At 41.4% G+C, this 23,417-nt stretch overlaps 1 protein-coding gene across 1 annotated transcript; it reads left to right on the forward strand.

The window, feature by feature from the left end:
* Window positions 1–8,088: 8,088 nt before the first annotated feature.
* On the forward strand, window positions 8,089–9,017 carry LOC113912788 (RNA-binding protein 3-like). Its single transcript, XM_035723945.1, has 2 exons — window positions 8,089–8,646; window positions 8,965–9,017. Exon 1 carries the CDS (start codon window positions 8,151–8,153, stop codon window positions 8,619–8,621), a length of 471 nt encoding a protein of 156 aa, XP_035579838.1. The 5' UTR covers window positions 8,089–8,150; the 3' UTR covers window positions 8,622–8,646; window positions 8,965–9,017.
* The last annotated feature ends 14,400 nt before the right edge of the window (window positions 9,018–23,417 follow it).

Below are 23,417 nucleotides of genomic sequence, written 5' to 3' on the forward strand. Positions count from 1 at the left end.
TTTCTAAAGGTGTTGCTCATGAGAATTACCTGTGTAGGACTGCCAGTATTAGCAAGTAAAAATACAACATTCTCAGTTAAATTTCAGTTTCAGGTAAACAATGAATAACTTTTTAGCAGAAGTATGTCCCATATGCCATGCAATATGGATTGTATCTGAAAATCCTATACCTGTGGCCTTATTATAAAAATAGTATTGGGGTGCCTGGGTGGTTCAGTCGGTTGAGTGTCCAACTCTTGATTTCAGCCCAGGTCATGATCTCAGGGTCGTGAGATTGAGCCCCATGTTGGGCTCCACACAGTTGGGAGGCAGTTTGAGATTCTCTCTCTCCCTCTCCCTCTGCCCCTTGCCCCTTCCTGTCTCAATCTCTCTAAAATAAAATCTTTTTTAAAAATACTGTTTTTCTGGCTCCAATAATTCTTTTTTTTAAAGACTTATTTATTTATTTATTTATTTATTTATTTGAGAGAGAGAGTGAAAACTCGAGTGGGGGGTAAAGGGAGAGGGAAAGAGAGAGAGAAAAGCAGACTCCCCACTGAGTGTGGAGCCTGATGTAGGGCTCGATCTCCTGACCCTGAGTTCATGACCTGAGCCAAAATCAAGAGTCAGACACTTAACCAACTGAGCCACCTAGATGCCCTGCTCTGGCTCCAATAATTCTAATATTCATTAAGACTTAGGAACAATTGATCGTAGTTAATTCACCTGCCTCTGGGTAGTGTTTCAGTTCTTAGCCAAATCTCCATCACCTTTAGAACAGTCTTTTTAAATGGAATCAATCACAGTCTCCTAAAGCAAATATCAAGCTACACATGACTGTGGCCTTCATTATGCTATTTGATCCTCATGATAACCCTGTAAAGTAAGAAAGGCAAAGAGCCTCCCCATTTTGTCAATAAGAAAACTGAGGCTCAGAGACTTAAACTTCCCAGGCCAACCTGCTAGTAAATGGCAAACTAAGAATCCAAACTCAGGTCTTCTGGGTTCCAATTATAATGCTCGTTCAACTGTTCAGTGCTATAAGTGAAAGAGGGTGGGAACAACATAAGACAGAGACAGAAAGAGAAAGAAAGAAACTGAGACAAAGAGCTTCTAAGAATTTCTCATCCAAAGTATGGCTAACCAATTACCACTGTATTGACTCACAGCTTTCTAAGCCACCAAGTAACTAGGAAGCTGAAGGGGCAGACCTGGGACCCAGAGTTCAAAAGACCCCAAGTCTCCAGGTACTTAGGGGTCTGAGAGAGACTTCAGAAGTGGGTGATAGAACCAAAATAGTTCAGAAATTGGCTTTGGGACTGGTAATGAGAGTGATGACAGAGAATGCCTGAAAGAATGTTTTGTGCTCAAAACTGTTGTTAAACTGGGAGTAATGAAATACTATACCTGTAATTTACCTCCACCACCGAGCTCATACTCTGGAATTTCTTCACAGTAACAAAAATGAGTAGCTCTGCACTTGATCTGATCCCAAGGGCTGCAATGCAGTGAACAGGGTCAGAGACGGGTTACTGTCGGAGAAGGAGAGGAAGTGGGGAGAAACCACATACCTAGGCTGTTGGGCTGCCAAGGAGAGACAGCTACCCTGCCCCAACTGAATGCCAGGAGGTGGTGGCAGAAGCTGAGCAGCCTCTGAACCCAGCTCCTTAAGTTCTTTGCTACTGAAAGCAATTCCTTGAAGGTGCCCCAAGCCATCACACATCCACAATTACATAGAACGTTCATGTGCTACCAGAAGAGATTCATTCAGTTCTAAGAAATACAACTACTCAAGTGAACTTCCAAAACAAGTAGAGGAGTTATAGCACCATCTGTCCATTTTAGTACATGTCTCATGTTTAATCCTTTCTATGAGTTATTAATATACTGAATGTTATAATATTCCTGAATCCTGACAGTTGATTGAAAGGTACCCACTTCAGACACTTCAGGCTTGATATCATGTTCAATCAACATATGATGCACAGGATGAGAGCATATGCTCAGCATCATGTTGTAACTCAATGAATATTCTTAAAACTAAACAATTCATCCTTATTAGATTATAGCTGGGTGAATGAATTATTATTATAGACATTTGACTCTTATTAGAGACACTCAGATTTAAAATCATTTTGGAAGTAACTTTCTCTATTAATCTCTAAAACACTTGAATAGTACTCCTGAATAATACATAATACCATTATATTGCATGGAAAAATATACCAAATACTTAGATTTAGTGTCATCTTTCCTTTTTTACTCTTTCATGGTAATAAGATTGAGAATTTGTAAGCATACCAGGAATTTGAAGCACAATAAACTTAAGCATTATTGTCCATATTTGACCAGGGAGAGCAATCTAAAAAAATTATTTTCTCAAGGAATTTTTTTTTAAAGATTTTATTTATTTGACAGACAGAGAAGAGAAGGAAAACAAGCAGGGGGAGTGGGAGAGGGAGAAGCAGGCTTCCCGCCGAGCAGGGAGCCCGATATGGGGCTCGATCCCAGGACCCTGGGATCATGACCTGAGCCGAAGGCAGGCGCCTAACGACTGAGCCACCCAGGCGCTCCTCAAGGAATTCTTTTTCTAAGTTTATTTTTTTAGTAATCTCTATACCCAACATGGCACTCGAACTCACAACCCCAAGATCAAGAGTTGCACACTCTTCCGACTGAGCCAGCCAGGTGCTCCAAGGAGCTCTTTTGACGAGGTTTAAAATATCAGCCTCTTGAATTTGAAAAGACATCAGTTGATAACAGTAGAGTCCATGAGCTTATGTGTTGGCTGATTTGACATAGAAATAAAAGGGTTACGTGGAAACAAAAGGGTTAAAGATCAGATGGCCTCACAAGCTACTTCCAGACTCTTTTCCAGATCCATATTATAGTAGCAAACGTACACTTACCAAAATAAAGTATTCAAACAACAAATATTTGTTCTTACCCCAAAATCAGCATACACTGGAGTTGAAACAATATAGCAAGTGTGTTTTCTCTTTTGAGGAAAATTTCTTACTGGATTTATTCTGGTATTGTACCAAGAATAATAATAATGCTGCTGACTGGTCATCCGTGAGTCTTGCGCTTGGCAGTCAAAGTTGCTAGGTAACAAAGAGCATGTGCGCTCCGGGAGTGACAGGTCAGACGTCCAGGACCGAGAAGGCATAGCCTGTGGCAAGAAATAGGACACTCAGGAATGGAGACAGAAGGAGAAGGAGGGAGGGCTTTTAGAAACTCTAAGCATTGAGGCCCCCAAATCTGCTGGAGATAAATCCTGGCCTTTCTGTTGGTACAACTCTTGGGAATTCAGGTGTGGGAATAATAGAGCTGATAGCGATGCAAGTGAAAGATCTCCCCTTCACGTTCTGCTTATCAGTCAAGAATCGCAGGAAGGTCCTACAGCAAAATGGTAGAGCCATAGGTATTAAGAATTGTCCCCTTCCTCCCTGGCTCAAACAAGTTGCAACATTTGGGAATCTCCTGTTTTGACAGTGTCTGGGGTTTTTAGCCTCACTGCTTCTTTTGCAACAGTGTTTTACAATTTTTCTTAATGGGAGCTAGAGTAAAAATGCATTTTACTGGCACACGCACACGCGTGCACACACACACACTCTCACTCACACAAATGAAACAAACATTTTACTCTATATGAAGTTAAAAAGCAACAAAGCTAATATAAATGTGATTTTATTTTATTGCAACATTATATTCTACCTCTTCTTCATTTAATTTTTATAGCAACCTACTAAAATGATTTTTTTCAATCATGCTTTACAAATGTGAGTTTGAAATACTGAACAAAGGATTTTTCCCAAAGCATTAGTCTTACCACAAAGTAATATAAACAAAGGTAACAGTACTAGCACTCAGGAATATTTAGTATATGCTGGGCACTGCTTTGAGTGTACTTCAGATGATAACCCTGTGGCAAAGGTGCAATTTTTATTCCCATTTTTATATTTTATATGAGGAAAAGGGCATATAGAGAGTCGGTGGCTGCTCGAGATCACACAGCCAACAAGAAACAAACCTCCTATTCAAACCCAGGCTTTCAGTTCTGAAACTACACACTTACACACTACATTAAATTTTTCCACCCCTGTTTTTAAATAAATTCAAATGAAATTCTCCCCTAGTCCTACTCAGTTTAAAGGAGAGGACCCACAGAGCTACTTTACTTCACCTACCTAACTTCTTTTGTGTCCCCTGGAGATGTTTCAGCAGGGAGCGTAACTCTAGCCCCGGAGATATTGGTGACAATGCCAACCAGGAAGTGTTTTCTTGGTCTCCCAAATCCAGGATGTGGCACAATGAACAAATAAACAATCTAAGAAATAATATGCCACCAAGAGATACACCTTTTTAGCCTGATAGGCTCTCTGGTAACAGTTCCGTCCCACCTACCTACATGACAATGGGAGTTATCTTTACAAACACACATTTTAGCTTGTTACTCCTACCCTGAGAATCTTTCATGACTCTCATCACCTACTCAATAGTCTAAATAAATTATGATCATTACGCTCGGTCACAATCTTGCCCCTACTTAACTAGAATCTCACTCGGTAGTTCTCAATGCACAAACCTTAATTTCACATTCTTGCTTCTATATAAGCTCCTCTTTCTAGCTAAAATGATCTTTCCCACCTTGTTCGCCTGGATCTTTACCCCTACAAATCCAGTTCAACCAGAGCAAAATGTGAAAGTTTCACCTATATAGATATCAAAATGTAGACCTATAGACAGAAATAGAGTTGACTGGACAGAAGAGACAAACAGTGATCCAGGAACTGAAAAACACAGAGAAATGAGGGAATGCGACCTGGGGGTTGGTAATGAACACCAACACGGAAGAGAAGTGATTGAAAAGCCTGGTGACATGGTATTCAAGAGTGGGTGTTTAGGGAGGAGGTAAAATCATCTGAAGAAACAAAAGGATGGCAAAGAAGATACTTAGCACTCTCCTTGAGAAGCCTGCAGAGGAAGCAGTGTCCTAGAAGAAAAGATTTCTTTGAGAAATACATTGTTTTCAGAGGGCGCCTGGGTGGCTCAGTTGGTTAAGCGACTGCCTTCGGCTCAGGTCATGATCCTGGAGTTCCAGGATCGAGTCCTGCATCGGGCTCCCCGCTCAGCGGGGAGTCTGCTTCTCCCTCTGACCCTCTTCCCTCTCGTGCTCTCTATCTCTCATTCTCTCTCTCTCAAATAAATAAAATCTTAAAAAAAAAGAAATACATTGTTTTCAGAGGGAATTTAAAGTTTAAAGGGAACCAAAAAAAAAAAAAAATTCCAGTTCAATATCATAGCTATCATAATATTTAGCTATTGCTGTTACTAGTATAATAGCACAAGGTGGTTTAAGTAGCAAACCAGAACTTCTTTCAAAATGCTTTGATAAATATCTTCTAATGCTACCTTGGCCATGCTGCTCTCAAATATTCTAGGTAGGAGAGTAAATCTATTCAGCCTCCATGGAGAGTAACTTGATATGATGCTCACATCTTAAGTGTTAACTTGGCTAGGCTACAGTGCCCAGTTATCTGGTCAAACATTCATCTAGATGTTGCAGCAAAGGTATTTTGTAGACATGATTAACACCTACAATTAGTTGACTTCAAGAGATTACCCTCGATAATGGGGGTGGAATTCATCTAATCAGTTGAGGCTTTAAGGGCAAAAACTGAGGTTTTCCAGAGTAGAATGAATTCTGCTTCAAGACTGTTAACATAGAAATCCTTCCTGGAGAGTGATGTCATCAAGAGGGCAATATAGGTCATTCTTGATTTTAGACCCCCTCACCAAAAAACCCAACCAGCAACTAACCCATAGGCAAGACAACATTGTGAAAATTCCAGAACCCAGGGGTGAGTGAGGCTGAAGCACCACCATGGACCACAGAGACTGAGAAGGACCATAATAGAAGGGCAAGAGGTGCAATTCCACTTTGACCGTACGGCCCCTCCCCCAAGGCCAGCATAGCGCCACACCAAGAGGGTCCCCTCAGTGTATGTTCTCCAGTGGGAAAAAGGAAGCCCAAGGTGGGCATCCAACTTCCCCAACATTGCAGGACCGTTCCCGGGAGGCCCACTTGGGTCTCACCTCACAGGATCCCTGGGGGAAATCTGCAGGGCTGGACCACTGGGGGTGAGATAGAGACAGAGAAGGGGGTTGGGGCTTATGGAACTGAGTACTCAGATCTTGACGGACTGCATTCCTGTTGGCAGAGGCCTCTGAGTGGAGAACCCATCCAGCAGCCCTGTCCATCTATGAAAGCTGGGGAGATAGAGTAAGGGGGTGGGGAAGGAGACACACACCTAAACTGTTCTGAAGTGGATTGCCGGCAGGAGTAAAGCAGTGGGAAACATCTGGGGTCATCAGGGTGGAGGGGGATGAGGAGAGAGAAAGCAAGTGTCTCTTTGATTTAGGAAAGGAAAACACAGCAACTACCAGAAATGTGACAGATTTGTCAAAAGTATACGAAAGCTCCTCAAGAACAGGGCCCAAGTCTGTGTCTGTTCACATTATGTACCCTGTGCCTAGCACAGAGCCTGGAACATATTAACTATTTGTTGGCTGAATTAATAGTGAATGTATGAATAAATTAGCCATATAATTTTTTTTAAAGATTTCATTTATTTATTTGAGAGAGAGAGAGAATGAGAGATAGAAAGCACGAGAGGGATGAGGGTCAGAGGGAGAAGCAGACTCCCCGCCGAGCAGGAAGCCCAATGCGGGACTTGATCCCGGGACTCCAGGATCATGACCTGAGCCGAAGGCAGTCGCCTAACCAACTGAGCCACCCAGGCGCCCTAGCCATATAATTTTTTAAAAATCCTTCCTGAGTTCCCAGCCTGCCAGCCTGCTCTACAAATTTCAAACTCAGAACTACAACATCAGCCACTGCCTGAGTTCCCAGCCCGCCAGCCTGCCTTACAGATTTCACACTTGCCAGCCCCCATAATTGCATGAGGCAATCCCTGTTTTTCACCTACAGATGTAATCAGTGCATGAGTGAAATTATGCACGTACACGGTCCCACCATACTGCAGAAACAACTAAATGCCCTTTTACCAAAGTATTGCTTGAAAAATTATGGCACACCCATAGCTAGAATAATTTGCAGCCTAAACAAGAAAGTTCTCTATATTCTTACATTGGATTTTAACCAAGATAATATGCACTGAAAAAAAATTCAAGACACAGAATAGGGTGTTCAGATGCTACCACTCGGATAAAAGGAGGGAGGAAGTCAGGTAAACGCACACACTCATGCACATAAACTATCTCTGGAAGGGTATAGAAGGTTCTTTTGGCTGTTTCTGGGGAATAACACCACCCTTCTCTCAATCTGCGATTTGGTGCCATAGATCCTGAAAACAAATCAACTTGAAATGAAATAAAAGGGCACACATTATGAAAGAAAGGATACAGAATCCTGGGTGCTGTTTGCCCAGAATTGCTCGCGGGCTTGTGACTTCTCTGCCCTCTAGAGGCCAGTTAGAGAACTTGACGTGGCAGTTGTGAACCCCTCACCAGCCAACCTCCATCATCAGCGCAGGCCTGAAAAGGCTGCTCGCAGGCTGGCTCCCCCCTGGCCACAAGCCTGCACTTCAGCTGGGAGCAGTGGTTCCCACAACACTGGAACGCAATAGTCAGTGGCTATTTCAGCAGGAAGAGTCGGAGCTTGAACGAAACACAGCTGTACTGAGATCGCTCAGAAACAATTCACACATATTCAGAGAGTAGATCCTCAGTCACTAATGAAACACTGATACTTTATTACTCAATTGTGGTCAAAGATAGAAAACTAGAGAATAAAATGGTAGAATCACTATTCATTTATATTTGTGAGTATAACCTCTGACATATAAATCAATTACATAATAATCACGGGCACACACAAAATGGACCCAAACAAGACTTTTTAACCCCACGTTCTTACTGTAGCCCATAGCTGAATCATGAAAAATGGAAAATAAACAATTTTTTAAACTTCTTACTTTTTCAAAATTTAAATATATAATTTAACAATACAACAAACACCTTTCCATCGCTACACAGTCTCATAGGTATGTTATAAGAATGGATATTTACGAGTCTCTGCGCTCCTCGACCGTAGCTCTTCTTCTGGTCTTTTTGCTTAATTTGCAGCAGTCCTCAAATTCGCTGCCATGTCTTCTGAAGAAGGGAAGCTTTTCGTGGGAGGGCTCAACTTCAACACCGATGAGCAGGCTCTGGAAGACCACTTCAGCAGCTTCGGTCCTATTTCCGAGGTGGTCGTTGTCAAGGACCGGGAGACTCAGCGATCCCGGGGTTTTGGTTTCATCACCATCACCAATCCAGAACATGCCTCAGATGCAATGAGAGCCATGAATGGAGAGTCTCTGGATGGTCGCCAGATCCGTGTGGATCACGCAGGCAAGTCGGCCAGGGGAACTAGAGGGGGTGCCTTTGGGGCCCATGGGCGTGGTCGCAGCTACTCTAGAGGTGGTGGGGACCAGGGCTATGGGAGTGGCAGATATGACAGTCGACCTGGAGGATATGGGTATGGATATGGAAGGTCCAGAGACTATGGTGGCAGAAGCCAGGGTGGTTATGACCGCTACTCAGGAGGAAATTACAGAGACAATTACGACAACTGAGATGAGGCATGTGCACCTAATGTAGGTGAGGCTTAGATGTTGCCACTGAGCGGACCTCTGTCCACCAGCCCTGTCATGTTCCACTCAACCTTTCCTCCTGCCTGCACTTAGTTCACCTGGCCCACCTGACACCATTCCTAGGCCTCCTTTGCTCTCAGGTGCCTGTCAGAGCTAGTCTGCTGTTGGGAGGGGATGTCTAAAAACTTGTCTCCATTGTAATCTCTTGCTGGGCATGGAGGAGATGAAGCGGCATTGCTCAGCAATCCTTATCAACCCTGGGAGGTGAGCATGTGTGCCTCTGCCTTCCCAACATTACAATTCTCCCCCTTCTTACTGTTCTCAGATACACAAGGAATAAAACTTCTGGTCCAGGAAAAAAAAAAAAAAAAGAATGGATATTTACTTGGCTTTAGAATGTTTTACAAGAAAAATAATTCTTAACTGATCATGTCCTTGCTACTAAAATGCTTGTGTTTTTCATCACGATGCCGTGTGCTTCTAAATTAATAATCACTTTCGTTGTAGAAAAATGGAGTGAATTTATATTGGTCTTGGAAACTAATAATAGCATTGTAAGTTTATGAGATGATTTTAACAGAAAAAAATTATAGAAGAATATAGTTATTTTAATTGTAATATCACTAACTGTAGGGTGAGAAAGGGGGGTCCCGTTGTGGCGAACTATGTTATAGCTTGTTACTCACAGTTTCTTTTTGATCATTTTTTTGGTCTCTGAGGTGAAACGAGTTATTAATTAAAATTTGTAAACTCACACATGCATATTGTATATGTGTAGAAATGTAATCACACTTTATCTTGGAATTACATTAAACTGTTTGGAATCACTGTAAAAACATATTTTTCACATTTGCTTCCAACTAATTTCTTTTTAAAAACTAAGATGTATTTTTTTCTGATTAGAAAATCATGGCATTCTCATTATTGACAATTTCAAAATATGAAAAGTTTAACGATGTTACTAAGGTTAACTAAAACAATGAAATTGGCTGAAGTAAGTTCGTTGTTGTGCAATAAAAAAATTTTAAATCAATGCAAATATTCATAACCTGTAAAAGCTTTCTCTAAAAAGTCACCAGAGACTATTTATTTAATCCTGCTTTGATTGATGTTAAATTCTTCACAAATTATTACATAAGGACATAGTGCAATAGGGGTTTAAAAGAGGAAGAAGCAATTTATTTTATGTTCATTGTAGTTATCATGGAACAGTATTAAGTAGCCAGGAGCAGATGGGTTTAGGTACTTTGTAAATCCAGGGAAAGACACACCCTTTGATTTTCCAGTACATAAACTGTCACTGGATCTTCTCTATCTGACCATTAAAGGCTGCTCATCATCAAGGTTCTTTCCTAGACATTGTGTGCTCTATTAACTCTTAACACTGGTTCCTTGCACTCTCCTCATGTAGTCTCACCTGTATGCTGGTGACACCTGGGTCCCTATCTCCAACTCTGGGCTCTCCACTGAGCTCCAGGCTTGCTGGATCTTCCCTGGTCACATCAGATTCAACATGTCTAACAGTGAACTCACTATCGTTCCTCCAGAAGTTTTCCTTCATCAGTGTTCCCTATCACCTGCTTAACCAGATGCCAGTAAGCATCCTACACTCTTCTCCCTCGTCGCCTTCATATCCAATGTCTCAAGTCTGTCCAATTTCACTACCTAAATATTGTAAAATCCTCCAGCCCTAGATCAGGCCTGACCATCATTGTTTCAGCCCCTTCCTAATTATCCTTCCTGTCTCCAGGCTTGCCTTTCTCTGCATTTGTCCACAATGAAACCAGAATGATGGGTCCAAAATGCACTTCTGGGGAGAGACTATCACTTGACCTAACAAAATTTGGTCTATGAAAAAGCATGAAGCCAAATAATCCTACTCTATATTCTAGTATATATATAGTATATATATATATATATATATATATATATATAGTATATGTATATGTATATACACATATATGTAGTAATATATGGAGAACTTTGTGAGTGAATGTGTGTGTGTGTGTGTGTGTAAGTTTGTAAGGCAGTTTTTGACTTACAAACATCTGACATATAAGCATCTCTTACCTAGACATGGGTGTCTCATTCAGGAGTTCACCTCCTCAATTTCCTACTGAAAACAGCCCCCTCTTCCCCCCACACCTCCCCACCCCCACCCCCGTGGATTACATTCTGTGTGGGGAGCATCTCTCCCATGCCAGTGGTGCCCCCTGGGGGTCAGCAACAGAGCGGTGCTGACAGGGTGCCTCCCCTCTGCTGGGCTTGGGTGATTCCAGCTTCTTGTCTGCTGCTTGCAGTCTCATCCCTTTTACTCCCACTGCAGAGGACAACTGGAATCTCTGCTCCCTCCAGATTCATGAATCTGTCTGGAGTTCTGGCCCCAGTACTAGCATTATGACCTTAAACAAATTATCTCACCTCCCAAAGTCTCCATTCCCTGTTTTTTAAAACATACTTTTGGGGTTGTTCATTTTCTAGATTCCAAAATTGGTCCTTTGGTGGCTGTTGGTTCTGTCTAGCTGCCTCTCCTCCGATGGCTAGTCCTGCTCAAATATCTCATTATTTTTCATGTGTTGCCCATTTTAATAAATAAACAGTCAAGTGTTTTCCATGTGTGGTTGGTAGAACATCAGGCGCTTGGTTAAAAAACAAAAAAGCATGTTTGTAAGGCTTCATTATTGATCAAGATTCTCTTCGGATGGGGGCCCGGAACATGCATTTTAAACAGTTTCTCCAGGTGATTCCCATGTGACACAGAGTTTAAGAACCAGCAAGAGTGGGGCGCCTGGGTGGCTCAGTTGGTTGAGCGACTGCCTTCGGCTCAGGTCATGATCCTGGAGTCCCGGGATCAAGTCCCGCATTGGGCTCCCTGCTGTCAGCGGGGAGTCTGCTTCTCCCTCTGACCCTCCCCCCCTCTCATGCTCCCTCTCTCTATCTCATTCTCTCTCTCAAATAAATAAATAAAATCTTTACCAAAAAAAAAAAAAAAAGAACCACCAAGAGTTCCAAGGGTGCTGGTAACTCATGGGGGTTTGCTCAGATGTCATATAGATTGGTTTTCCCTGTTCCCTTCTCTTCTCACACTACCTGTCCCCTACAGGTGGTCACCAAGCATTCTCTGGGGGCTATTGACTTTGATTGGTGTTCCTCAAGTCTTTGGGCATTTCTTTCTGACTGTTCCCTTGGTTTAAAGGAACAGAAAAGATTGACCTATCTTGGCTAAGGAGCCCTTTTTACTTCCAACACTGTCTGGTAGACAAATTTACTCTCCAGATACTTTCACAGTGTATACATATATCAAATCACATTGTATACATTAAATCTATTATAATTTTACTTGTCAATTATCCCTCATTAAAACTGGAAAAAAATGTTTATCTTCCAACTCTGTTATTCTTGGCAATCTGTCATGAAGAAAACTTCAGGGGAAAAATTTTTTTTAAATATCAAGAGCCCCATGGGTAAGCCCCAGTGCCTGTACTAAGGCACAGCTTAATAAACCCTAGTGCCACAGGAAAAAAGAAGGAAAGAAAGAAAGAAAGAGAGAGAGAGAGAGAGAGAGAGAGAGAGAGAGAGAGAGAGAGAGAGAGAAAGAAAGAAAGAAAGAAAGAAAGAAAGAAAGAAAGAAAGAGAAAGAAAGAAAGAAGAAAGAAAGAAAGAAAGAAAGAAAGAAAGAAGGGAGGGAGGGAGGGAGGAAGGAAGAAAGAAAAGAAAGAAAGAAAGAAAGAAACAAAGAAGAAAGAAAGGAAGGAAGGAAAGAAAGAAGAAAGAAAGAAAAAGAAAAAGAAAGAAAGAAAAGAAAGAAAGAAAGAAAGAAAGAAAGAAAAAGAAAGAAAGAAAGAAAGAAAGAAAGAAAGAAAGAAAGAAAGAAAGAAAGAAAGAAAGAAAGAAAGAAAGAAAAAAAGAAAGAAAAAAGAAGAGAAAGAAAGGGGGCACCTGAGTGGCTCAGTCAGTTAAGCATCCAACTTTTAGTTTCAGCTCAGGTCATGATCTCAAGGTTGTGAGATCGAGCCCCACATCAGGCTCCACGCTCAGTGTGGAGCCTGCTTGAGATTCTCTCTCCCTCTCCCTCTGCCACTCCCTCCCCCTACCTCTCTCTCTGTCTCTCAAAAATGAAAAAGAAAGATAAAGGGAAGAAGGAAGGAAGGAAGGAAGGAAGGAAGGAAGGAAGGAAGGAAGGAAGGAAGGAAGGAAGGAAGGAAGGAAGGAAGGAAGGAAGGAAGGGGAAAAACTTCAGGGGAGTTCCTATCTATCTTTGCCAAAACCTATCCAGGCATCCAGTCCTTGCCCCCTAAGATTCAAGGAATTAGCTGGGACTTCAATATTAGTTCCACTTACTGTCTGGAGTCTTCTTTCATTTTAGTTCAGATCTCACTTCATCTGGAAAATTTTCTTTGTGGTTTATTGTCTGCAGTTGAGGACTTTGTTAGCTTCAGCTGTGCTATAATGTTCTGCTCTGTTACTGCTTCTTCAGAGGATACTCAGTGGTCATGGGGAAGATGTTTATTTGATCACGTATCAACACTGCCATTTTCCCCCTAGATGGCAGTTTTTAGAAGTCTCCTGATGGAATTGTTGCATTGCTAGTGATTTGTTCTCATCTCAAAGAACTAGTTACTGGCCAGAACAGGAAAGAAATGGTCAGGCTCCATTTTCATATGCCTTGAGGATTTCTGCAAGGAGTGGCTGCTATCTGGAAGGCATAGTGAGGCCCTGGGTCGGAAGGCATGCTGTGGACCCCCGGGGAAGGGTTTATATCCTCAAACCTGGGACTCAGATGGAGAGCTTGTGCCTACAGAGACTATCTGGGAGCAGCACGTGTTCGTGAAAGGCCGTGGAACAGGCAGATTTGAAACTGTTAGTAAACTTGGCCCCGAAAGGAGGGTCTTAGATTCTGTTCACTACTGACATCAGACAGTCTTACTTCTAATATCATTATTAAAAATAGCCCTTTTGATATCTTTTTCTATTTTACTTATAAGTAGGTTCTGATTCTTCAAAAGGTAAGGGTAGCATGTATGACGGCCGTGTTATATTACCATAGGCTGTCCCAGAAAAGCCACTGGGCTTTCTTTATTTATGGGAACAGCTGAATATGATCAGAAGTGGACTGGCCAGGCATTCAGGACCTGAGCTGCCAGGACATGTCTAACCTTCCAATCCTTTAAAAATAGGAACTGAAAATCCAGTCCTGTGTTTACTTATCAAATGTGGCATTGGCCCTCAAATTCAAACTGCTATCATATACTCAAGTTGCCTCACCCAGCTAATTTTAGGAGCTGACCGATGACCAAAGAAGGTCTCATTATAAAGTGGTATTTATTAATGGAGCTCCAGGACCCATATGGGATTTCCTAGGTACCTGAAACAGGGTAACCTAATAATTCTGCCTCTTAGTCACAAAGCTATTTAATCCAAGATTTTTTTTTCAAATTCATTTACCTAGGAAATTAGAGCATCGATTACAATTAATTTGGCAAGCAAAGACAGCCAGCTGCTCAAGTGAGATCCCAAATTTTGTAACAAATTGAATAACACTAATTTGTTTGTTGATATGATTATAGAATTAGCAAAATGTTCTGTTCCTCAGCATAAAAAATTAAGATCCAAGTTATTTCATTATGGCTGATCTCTGTTACAAGTTAAGTAAAATGGAGAATCTGTTGATCACAAACTCAAACAATCATTGTTAAAAATAAAGACCACTGGAAGTTTGAAATTTCTACCTGTAAGTTGTAATCTCCATGTGGCCCTCACTCTTTCTCTGTAATAGGGAGCCTACATCCTACTTGAAATAGTGCTGCTCCTTCTTGGACCTTTATTCTCAAATCGCCTCCCCCCCATTATAGGAATCTCATGTTTAATAGAATACTTTTTTTTTTTAGAGAGAGAGCGCACGTGTGCACAAGCTGGGGGTTGGGCGAGGCAGAGGAGGGGGAGAGAATCTTCAGCAGTCTCCATGCACCCCACGGGGCCAGACACGAGGAAGGGGCCCTCAATCTCACCACCCTGAGATCATGACCTGAGCCGAAATCACGAGTCAGACGCTGAACCGACCGAGCCACCCAGGTGCCCCTAGAATACATTTTCATTAAGGCCTTATATTGTATACTCTCTATACACATTTCCACAATTTGCAACAGCTTTTCGAGAGTCCAGAAAAATGCAAAAAAGAGTTTGAGTTTTTTATTTTCTCATCATTTAAATATAAAGGAGATTATTTTTCAGAAATGACACCTTTTGCTCAGAAAAATATCAAAGTGCAGTTGGGGGAAAGGGAATGTGTATTTTCTTGCTGCTCTTATTTCCTTAAAGAGAAAGGAAAGGTACTGAAGAAGTCTTCTAGCCTCTGCCCCTGCCTCTAATTCCCTGCTTGCCTTGAAACAAGGACAGACTTACCTGTTTGGAATTGGTGGGGGCAAAGAATGGGCTCACCTGGGGTTCTTTCTCAGTCTTCCTGAAGGTTCTCCCTTTCTCCTTCAGTTCGCTGGTGAGCCATGAACAGCCAGCAATGAATGCACCAGGGTGGGCTCTAGACCCTGTTGGAGGCGGGCCTGGGGGACAACAAACTCTGGTCTGCAGTGCCCAGGCTGTGTGACAAGCTGGGAATCTGTCTTCCTGCAGAGGTGAGTATCTACACCTTCAGTCAGGGCAGTAGGTGAGAAAGCTCTAGATTTGGCATCAAATCGGAGTATAAGAAGACCTACTCCAACTCAGCATACCAGATAATTATTTGGGGATAATTATTTGATATTGTTCTGTAAGCCTCAGTTAATTCCTGTATCTGCTTTGGTTTTTGTATTTTTTTTTTTTCAAATTTACTAGAAGGCAAGAAGAATAATTATATTTCTTGAATCGGCACACCCCCACTCACCACCCCCCACCCCAATTCCAATCACCAAATCATCTACTTTTGCCCTAAAGACTGGATTAAAAGACTACTGGAAATTATTTCTTTGTACTTTCCCTTAAATGATATTAGCCAAGGTGAGGAGGGGAGATTATTGAAATTCTGAATAAGCATCTAAATTCAACACTAGATGTCACTACCCTGATATCTTGAATTAGGTATTCAACTACTTTTTTTTTCCAATCTGTTTTATGTTCTTCCTAAAAATAATAGTAATAAATGCCAGATATTTTACTGTAGTTTATCATCAGCCAGATGATTATTTGGGGCGATGCTTCTTCTTGCCTCTTGCCTAGGCTCTCAGAGCATCAAGTCTGAAGTCTAACAACCACGCTATGGTCTAGAGCAATGGTTCTCAATCTGGGTTATGTATTAAAATCACCTGGGAGATTTTTTTTTTAACATACCTATGCCTGAGCGCCTCCCAGAGATTCTGATTTAAATGGCATAGGGTGGAGTTTCAACAGCAACATTCATCTAAACTTCATCAGGTGGTTGTAACGTGAAGCCAAGGTGGGGACCTCTGAGCTGCTGGTAACTGGCTCCTAAACTTGAGCATCCATCAGGACCACCAGCGAGGCCCCTCCCCAGACCTCTGAATCAGAATTTCTGGTATGGAGCCCAGGAATCTGTATTATTCAATGATTCAACTGAGCTCCGAATCAGCACTGGGGAGTCACCAGATCTGGTTTCCACAACCTCTATATTTTTAATGATCATTTAGACACATTATTATCACACCGGCTGTAGGATCTCCAGTTCAACTCCAATCACTTAACATCTGGATATTTCTAATGAGTCTGTCTTCTCCCTCTTTCAGTTCCTCTCGAAATTGCCACAAGATTTGCCCCCAAAATGTGACCTTGCTTGCAGATATTTTGCCAAAGGATACATTTTGCCATTTTGCCAGATCAGAGGTTCCTGCTGAAACATAAAATCACTTTTTAAAAAAATTGCTCCATGCTAAGTACAGAACTTTACCAAGCATTCCTGGCCCCCAGTCCATACCTAATCTTCAACAAATTGGGATCAGTCCTATCCCAGCTGTGGCCCTTACTCCTCTCTCTGACCCATCAGTATCTGTAGCTCCTTCCCTAATTCCATCAGGAGTCACCTCACTCCTCACCCCATCACTGATCCCCACCGCAGGGATACAAATCAATAGTTTGGGGCTCAGGGCTGGGGTGAGGATTGATAGTCTGCAGATTATGGGGTGACCTAAAAGCTTGGGAGTTTACTAACTACCCCCCTGATCACACTAAAATCTCTTCACCCCCTCCTGCCAATGCTCTATCAAAATCATCTCTTGCTCAAGGAATAATTCCAGGTGCCATATCCACCACTCTTTGGGGGGCAAATTGAACTGGGGGGATTGGGTGTGTCTGGTTGCAGAAGTGAAAAGGTACATCTTCGAGGGAGAAAAAGCTGATGGAGCGTGGGAATTAAAGCTGGCCATTGCTTCAGAGTAGTTCAGCTCACTGCATAGGACTTGCTCAGACTTTGTCACCATGGGGAGCCCTGTGATCTTGTGGGCCTCCCACTCTGGTCCAGCGAGAGTAGATTCCCGGCACCGCTCCAATGTCTCAATCACCCTGACTGCCCCTTGGTCAGCCTGATGACTCAGAGGATTCCCTTTACTTTTCAGAGCTGCACCCCCATTCCATGCAAACTCCCTTTAGGACATAATGTCTTATTTCCCTTGGGTAGCGGCCTCCTCTGCCTCTTCACTTATTTCTTTTAGTGCACAGACGTTTCCCAGTTTGCATGATTGCTACATTTTCTGACCTCTTGTGCACCTACCCCCTCTCATTTCCCTCTACAGAGCCTTCACACTATGTCCTTGAATTAATATTTTCTGATATGCCTTCTCCCCCAAATTTCTTCACTACTTTGCTTCCTCTTGGCAGCATAATCTGTGTAATAAAACAGATGGAATCTAGTAGTCTCTCTTCCACTGATTTGGGTTGTATGATTGAAGCACATTTTATCAATTTCCCATCATCTGCTGACAAGACACAGATTCCGTCCATGAGTGACTGAGAAGAGCAGTCTGTTCTCGTATAATAAAAACATGTTATACAGCATTTCATACCATAGTTCAATTTTGCAAATATAGCATAAATTCTGTATGCGCAGGCAAGAAGAGAAGTCTATTTTTATCTAAAGTAAGTCGATGCTATTTCTCAAGTAATTTTCAAGGCTTATAAGCCTCCAGAATCATCAGCAAGACCGACTGCAACCTATCAGTCATTAAGAAATGTCTCCATTACAAATGAAGTTCATTATTAAATCCCACAATAATTGCTCTATGACATTTTATAATTCAGTGGCACAAAGGACGATAATATGGAGCCAGAGAGTTAGTTGTAAATTCTTTCTCATGAACCCTGCTGTAATTTCAGACCATAACAACTAAAACTGCCATGCAGTTGGAATCAGACTGCAAGTTTCTTGAAAAGTATAATGATCCCTAACAATGTTCACCTCTTAATGAACCTTGAGAAAAAAGGATGAGACATCTTCCATTCTTGGTGCCTGGTACACTTAATAATTATTTGTCACATAATGTATTGAACCTTGATGCTTGTCTTAAGGTCATTCCATTCTCCCTAGAATAGTCATATGAGCCTCTCCTCTTTCTGGCACTAAAACCTAGTTCTTCAAGGGTGTGGAGATACTCATGGAGAAATACGGGCAAGTGGGAAGAGCTTAGCAAAGTGGGTACAGGGGAGTCAAAGGGAGAACCAGTTTAGTGGCCTAGGGGTAGCACATAGATTAGAGAGAAGGAGAGGGGAGGGAGTGAGTAGGAGAGCTTATGTGGAGCTTGGAACTCGGGGAGCGGGGGAGTTATTTAAATACTAGTATTAGTATTTAAATTAAATACAATTATATTAAAATTAAATGCAGTTATATTAAAACACAATATAAATGTCCTGCTTCCAAATTCTCAAGAGATGTTTGGTAAAGACCTGCATAGAGCCTCATTTGTGTTTCCTTTATATGCATAACCATTCAGAGACTGGCCTCACAAGGGACCAGGACATTTAGGTCCCACCTGCTGGGCTCTAATTTCCAGATGCCAGGAAATGTTTAGGTGGTGATTGTCTTTTAAAAACAGTAACAACATGGATGAACCTGTAGGGCATTTTGCTAAGTGGAAAAAGCCAGACAAAGACAAATGTTGCATCCGATCACTTACATGTGGAACCTAAAAAAGAAAAGTCAGATTCATGGAAACAGAGTAAGACAGTGGCCAGGGGCTGGGGCCCGTGAGGGATGGGGAATAGGCAGAGGTTCGAAAAGAGTACAAGCTTTCGGTTACAAGATGGATAAGGTCTGAGGATCTACTGTAGAACATAGTGACTATAGGTGATAATGCTGATGAGAGCAGAACTTAAATGTACTCACCAAAAAGTAAATACGTGAGGTGATGGATGTGTTCATTAATTTGATGGGGAGAATCCTCTCACAGCCTAGCTGCGTATCAAACCATCACGCTGTATGCTTTAAATATCTGACAGTTGGGGCGCCTGGGTGGCTCAGTCGGTTAAGCATCCAACTCTTAGTTTTGGCTCAGGTCATGATCTCAGGGTCATGGGATCAAGCCCCGTGTCAGGTTCCACACAGAGTCTGTTTGAGACTCTCTCTCCCTCTCCGTCTGCCCATTCCCCTGCTCTCACTCTAAATAAATAAATAAATAAATAAATAAATAAATAAATAAATAAATAAATAAATAAATAAAATCTTAATAAATAGATAAATATCTGACCGTTTTATTTGCCAATTATACCTCAGTAAAACTGGGGAGAATATAACACACGAGAAAAACGATCATACTGAATATGAGGGACCAAAACAAAGACATCTACAGAAAAATATTTTAAAATTAAAAATAAAAAGTTAAAAAAAAAAAAAGGTAAAGTTTGCAAGTCATCCGAAGTCATCCTTCAATAAAAACATGTGAGGTCAAATATATTTTACCAAAAAAAAAAAAAGAACACTTGTAATAAAGCTGGTGGTTGATTCTAAGTTCACCCTGAGAGGCCCTGACAGGAAAAGTGGTGAAATTTGATGTCTAAAGTTAGAAACTTTGTTCACAGTTATCAGCATAACCAGTCAAGAAGAAAAAGAGACTTAAAATAGCAGGGAGAATAAAATGGACCAAATAAAGTATGATTCTTATATCCAAACAGTGAAATCATTAGAGAAAAATCAAAATAACAGATCAAGACCAGAAAGGAAGGATTCAGTATTTGAAAGGAAATAGTAGCCAAAAGATCAAAATAGAATCAACATTGTAAAGGTTGGACAAAATCCAGTTGCAAACTAGAAAGTTATCGGGAAGGGTGCCTGGGTAGCTCAGTCGGTTAAGCATTTGCCTTCTGCTCGGTTGTGATCTCTGGGTCCTGGGATTGAACCGCATGTCAGGTTCCCTGCGCAGTGGGGAATCTGCTTCTCCCTCTCCCTGTGCCCCTACCCCCTCCCCACCCCAGCTCATGCTCTCTCTCTCTCAAATAAATAAGTAAAACCTTTAAAAAATTTTTTTAAAAAGAAATCCTATCATTAGTAGATGCCATTCTAGGTGCCTCACTTGGTATTTTATTTTGTTAATTCAAAACAAACATTCGCAGTGGAAATCACACCATTTTTCAGATGAAAAGCCCAAGGGTTACTTGCCTGATGGCATGTAAGTTGGTGGTGGTAGAGTTAGGATTTGAACACGGATGCGTCTTGTTCTAAAGTTTGTTCCTTACTACTTGTGGTCTATACCATTATTTTAGTGTGTTATGATAGTGTTACGGAACCTGGACTGGATCGCCCTACGGAAGAACCCCAAGCGGCACCCGGACATCTTGGAGGATAGGAGGTTTATTTAACACCGGCAGGCTCAGAGGAGAGGGACCTCCAAAGGTCTGAGCCCCAAGCGCAAAGGGGGCAATTTATACACTTCTATTTCTGCATACTTGGCACTTCTGGTGCATGCGCAAAGCGGGGCAGAGAGAAGGACCCGGAAGAGCCCTGGGGCAAGGACTGGGACTCTTTTGCTGGCTCAGTAGGCCATCTTAGGACACAGATTTTCCTTATCAATAGCAATACCCAGGTAAAGTTTATCATTATTAACTACAGATTATGAGAGAAAAAAAAAAGACTTTCCCTACTGCAGAAATACCAGGCAATGCTGCATAGCCTCATGCTGCTAGATGAACCCACAGACCTCACATCAAATCAAACACAAAAGTGATCTGAATACACTCCCACACAATGACTGCCTGAGATAGGAGAAGGATTCCTTTTAAAATAAGCATGGTGGGTGCCTGGGTGGCTCTGATGGTTAAGCATCTGCCTTCGGCTCAGGTCATGATCCCAAGGTCCTGGGATCGAGTCCCTCATCGGGCTGCCTGCTCAGCGGGGAGCCTGCTTCTCCCTCTGCCTCTCTCTCTCTCTCTGTCTCTTATGAATAAATAAATAAAATCTTAAAAAAAAAAACAGGCATGGTGATTTCTTCTAAACGAGCTGGAGAAAATTAAAACCAAACTAATCCAGCAATCCTAAAAATCAACCAATCCTGAGATATTAAAAGGGATAGACATAACCTTCTCCAAGGATACCATGATGATGTGCTCCCAGTTGTTTTCCTAAGGAAATGTTATTGAAGCTTTTTTAAAATTATAATTTTTTTAAGTTAGCTTACATATCCCAAGAAAAAGTATATTTTAGTGTAATCTTTCAGGAAAACAAAACAAACATTATATCTAGGAACACAAAAGCCAGCCAGCCACTTAGGCTTTGGATTATTTTCTTTAAAAAAAAAAAAAGTGATGGTTAGGAGAAATTGGGTAAAAGATAAAACATTCTGTACACTTCATGAAATTTGACTTGGGGAAAAAACTGAGGTTTTAAGAGGTTAAATTAGATAACCTTGAAGTCCATCTTGCCCTAGGACTATCCGGATGTTTTCAGGAGCCCCAGATGCTTGTGTTCCATGTATATCTCTAAGAGATGAGAGGAAACAAAAATAACCTTGCTCCCAGGACAATGGCGCGCTTCCGCTACAAAGTGGGTCACGGCATCAGGCTGTGTAACCTCCCCTCCACAATGTGCACTGCTTGCTGTAAATGGAGTCAAATGATACAGGCGTCACTTTCCATTACCCTAAAACATTCCTGTAGTGAGCTGCTTCTGAATGAATCATATGAACCCCTGAGTCCTCTTTAAGCTTTAGTGAAAAGAAATAAAACCTTTTCATAGAGATATAGGAGTTTCCAACATCAGACTAAGTTTGATTCTTAGAGCATTGACTTTCATTAGAAATTTGTTGTCTACAATATTAGCACTGTTTGGGCTAGAAGGATGTATTTTGTTTTCTTTTGTTTTGCTTTGATTTTTCCCTAATATTGATTTCTCACTTTTACCATAACCCTTCTGTTGAGGTAGTGGCAATTGGAATGTTGTGAAAAACACAGTGCCTTTTCTAGCGTTTATTAAAGAGCGATTCTCATGGCCCCATGAGGGAGATAACAGTGCCTCTGCTCCGTCTGTCCTCCTCCCTGGAGCCAAGGCAATTATCTTATTAAGGAATCTGACCACAACTTCCCCCATGTTTAAATCTTTAAATGGTTTTCCACCTGAAGGACAAAGGTTCCTCCTGATCTGAGGTCTTATGACACTTGGGCCTATCTGCCAACACATCTCCAAAGGCACTCCCTGCCCCAGCCATCTCAAACTACCTGTGGTCTTCACAATTAAGGATACTTCCAGGTCAAAAAGATTAGAATTTGATTTGGGGACGTTTGTCAAAAATATTAACAAGGTTTTTTGTTGTTTTGTTTTGTTTTGTTTTGTTTAAGATTTTATTTATTTATTTGACAGAGAGAGACATAGCGAGAGAGGGAACACAAGCAGGGGGAGTGGGAGAGGGAGAAGCAGGCTCCCTGCTGAGCAGAGAGCCCAATGCGGGGCTCCATCCCAGGATCCTGGATCATGACCTGAGCCGAAGGCAGACGCTTAACAACTGAGCCACCCAGGGGCCCCTCAACAAGGTTTTAAAACATTTGATTAGATAGGATTATGGGTCACTGTGAAACAATACTTAGTTACCCATTTAACCAAAGTGACAAAGACTTCAGGCAAAAACAGAAAGTTACATATTTGGGAAAAAATAAAACAACCCAAAACACCTTAGCTCTCTTAATAGAGAAGACTCAGTTGTCCTAAGTAATCCAAGAGCTATTAAAGACAAAGGAGCAAAGGCAAATATTTTGATAAAACATAGAATCTTCATTTTCTAGGCAGATTACTTAAAAGTAATCAAATCTCTTATCAGAAGCAGATCAATCGTCTGAGAAAGCTTTGTCCTTTCAGCAAGGAAAGAGAATTAAGTTCCAGTGTTACGTAAGTACACTACTGATGTTAAAGCTTATTTTTAAAACCCTTATCCTAACCATTCCGTTTTAGCCACAGCTTAATTATACAAGGTAACATTTTCTCCCTCTCCCAACTTTCTATGTCCATGGTTTGTCCTTTATTTTCATGTTTCCCATTCTGAAATAACCAGCTTTCCCTTAAGACAAGAATGCTTTCTTTTCCCTTAACAAAAATGCATCTCTGTACTTCATAGCTTTTATCAGCGAAAACCACATTTTATTTCTTTGCATACAGAGTTGTTTCCCTTATTATTTCTAGTAGCTTTAATTACATGTATTAATTAGTTCTTAAACTTTAGAAATTTTAATTTCTAGTAAAAACTAAGTAAGCAATTGTGAACTGTTATGCTAGCATGCTTTAGGTTGGCAAATTTATGAATACATTTTGTAACTTTGAGAAGCATACACTTACTGCACCATCTTTTTTAATGTGACACAAGA

Source organism: Zalophus californianus, chromosome 14 (assembly GCF_009762305.2).
Source record: "Zalophus californianus isolate mZalCal1 chromosome 14, mZalCal1.pri.v2, whole genome shotgun sequence".
In the NCBI taxonomy this organism is placed as follows: Eukaryota; Metazoa; Chordata; class Mammalia; order Carnivora; family Otariidae; genus Zalophus; species Zalophus californianus.

Coding starts and splice junctions, on each gene's coding strand:
- LOC113912788 (XM_035723945.1), top strand. CDS start 8,151: ATGTCTTCTGAAGAAGGGAAGCTTTTCGTGGGAGGGCTCAACTTCAAC.